Genomic DNA, 1,394 nt, shown 5'->3' on the forward strand with positions numbered 1-1,394 from the left:
CTGGCTTCCTGGGCTGTTTATTGGATCAACAGATAAGGGATTGGCTTCCTGGGCAAGTTGCTGCAGGTTGTGGGTCAGAGTTCTGTTTTTATATACAGTCTGGCCATTGTCCCTTAGTGTATTCAGTTTCTCACTACTTTGCATCGTTCACAATTATTTTGAGTTAAAATCTTTATCATAATGTTAATGTCTTCTTAAAGTGCTTAATTCAGTATGATTTCCCACAGGAAGACTTTAGCAAGATGAAATTTTTATTTTATTTTTTCTGGTACTGACATAATATTGCTTTTCACTTTCAGTGGTTACCAATGACTCAGGAACTGAGCTTCCGAAAATTTATAGAACAATCTGATTTACTGGAGGAACTTAAATATGACTTCAATGAAAAAGCTGAATTGAGACACACTGAGACACATAAGCCTTTTGTCTTTAACTATTATAAAAATGTCCTGGAGCGGAATAGCAAGCGCTACCAGGCCCTTGGCCATTTGCTTGAACAATACATTTATGAACTTTTGGAAAAAGTCTGCAAATTACAAAAAGTATATATCCCACCAGAGGCTGATAAGGAACCAAGAAGCTTCTTTTTCATGAGTGAGAGAACATTAACAAATCATCATTCTGCTCTTCTTGTCCTTCTTCAGGACCGTGGGGTCTTTAGAGCTGGTCAGTGGAGTCAGCAGGCAGTAATACATCATGGTCTCCAACATGGAAGTCAGATACCATGTATTCAAATGGCATTGCAGGCACATTATGATGTAATTGTGCTAAACCCCAACGACAATTTTGTGGACCTACAGACAGAAAAAGAGTGGAAAGGCCTTTTAACACAAAATGTTGAGTCCCCTTCCAGAAAAATGGTTCAGACTGAGAGCTTTTTATCTCTCCAGCAGTCTCTCCAATGTATTCCAAAAAGATGCAGCAACACTCCTGAAGAACACATGGCTTATATTTGGGATTACTTCATTTCAAAGGCTGAAGGCAAGGATGTTGCCTTCCTTGTACATGGTTATGGAGGCTTGGTTTTTATGGACTTGCTTGTTCGTAGAAAGTGGGAAGTAATGAGCAAAGTATATGCTGTTGCACTTATTGACTCTGAACATCACGTAGGACACCAGCTGGGGAGTGACATCCAGTTATTAGCATGGATAAAGCACCACTGCCGTGAATGGGTGACAAGTCCAAAGCCTTTGGATAAACCTGCAGCTACTGTTTTGAGAAAGGAGTTTCCCACGGTTTCTGCTGGTACAGAAAAACACAACTTAGCCCCTTCCTCTAGCCTTCAGTCAATTTTTAAATACTTTAGAAAATCTTTGAAAGCCAAAGGAGCTATTAATTTCTCTCGAGTGCCCATAGTAACTAGAAGCTCCACAAAAAGAAAGCAAAGTGCTTAA

General features: G+C 39.6%; 1 protein-coding gene across 1 annotated transcript; it reads left to right on the forward strand.

Annotated features, from left to right (window-relative positions):
• The first annotated feature begins 308 nt into the window (after positions 1–308).
• On the forward strand, positions 309–1,394 carry LOC103078210 (putative protein FAM172B). The gene has a single exon (XM_007445553.1). It carries the CDS (start codon positions 309–311, stop codon positions 1,392–1,394), a length of 1,086 nt encoding a protein of 361 aa, XP_007445615.1.

This window comes from Lipotes vexillifer, unplaced genomic scaffold (genome assembly GCF_000442215.2).
Source record: "Lipotes vexillifer unplaced genomic scaffold, Lipotes_vexillifer_v1.1 scaffold1016, whole genome shotgun sequence".
NCBI classification, from domain to species: Eukaryota; Metazoa; Chordata; class Mammalia; order Artiodactyla; family Lipotidae; genus Lipotes; species Lipotes vexillifer.

What these genes read in the sequence shown, in the direction of transcription:
- LOC103078210 (XM_007445553.1), top strand. Translation starts at nt 309, where the DNA reads ATGACTCAGGAACTGAGCTTCCGAAAATTTATAGAACAATCTGATTTA.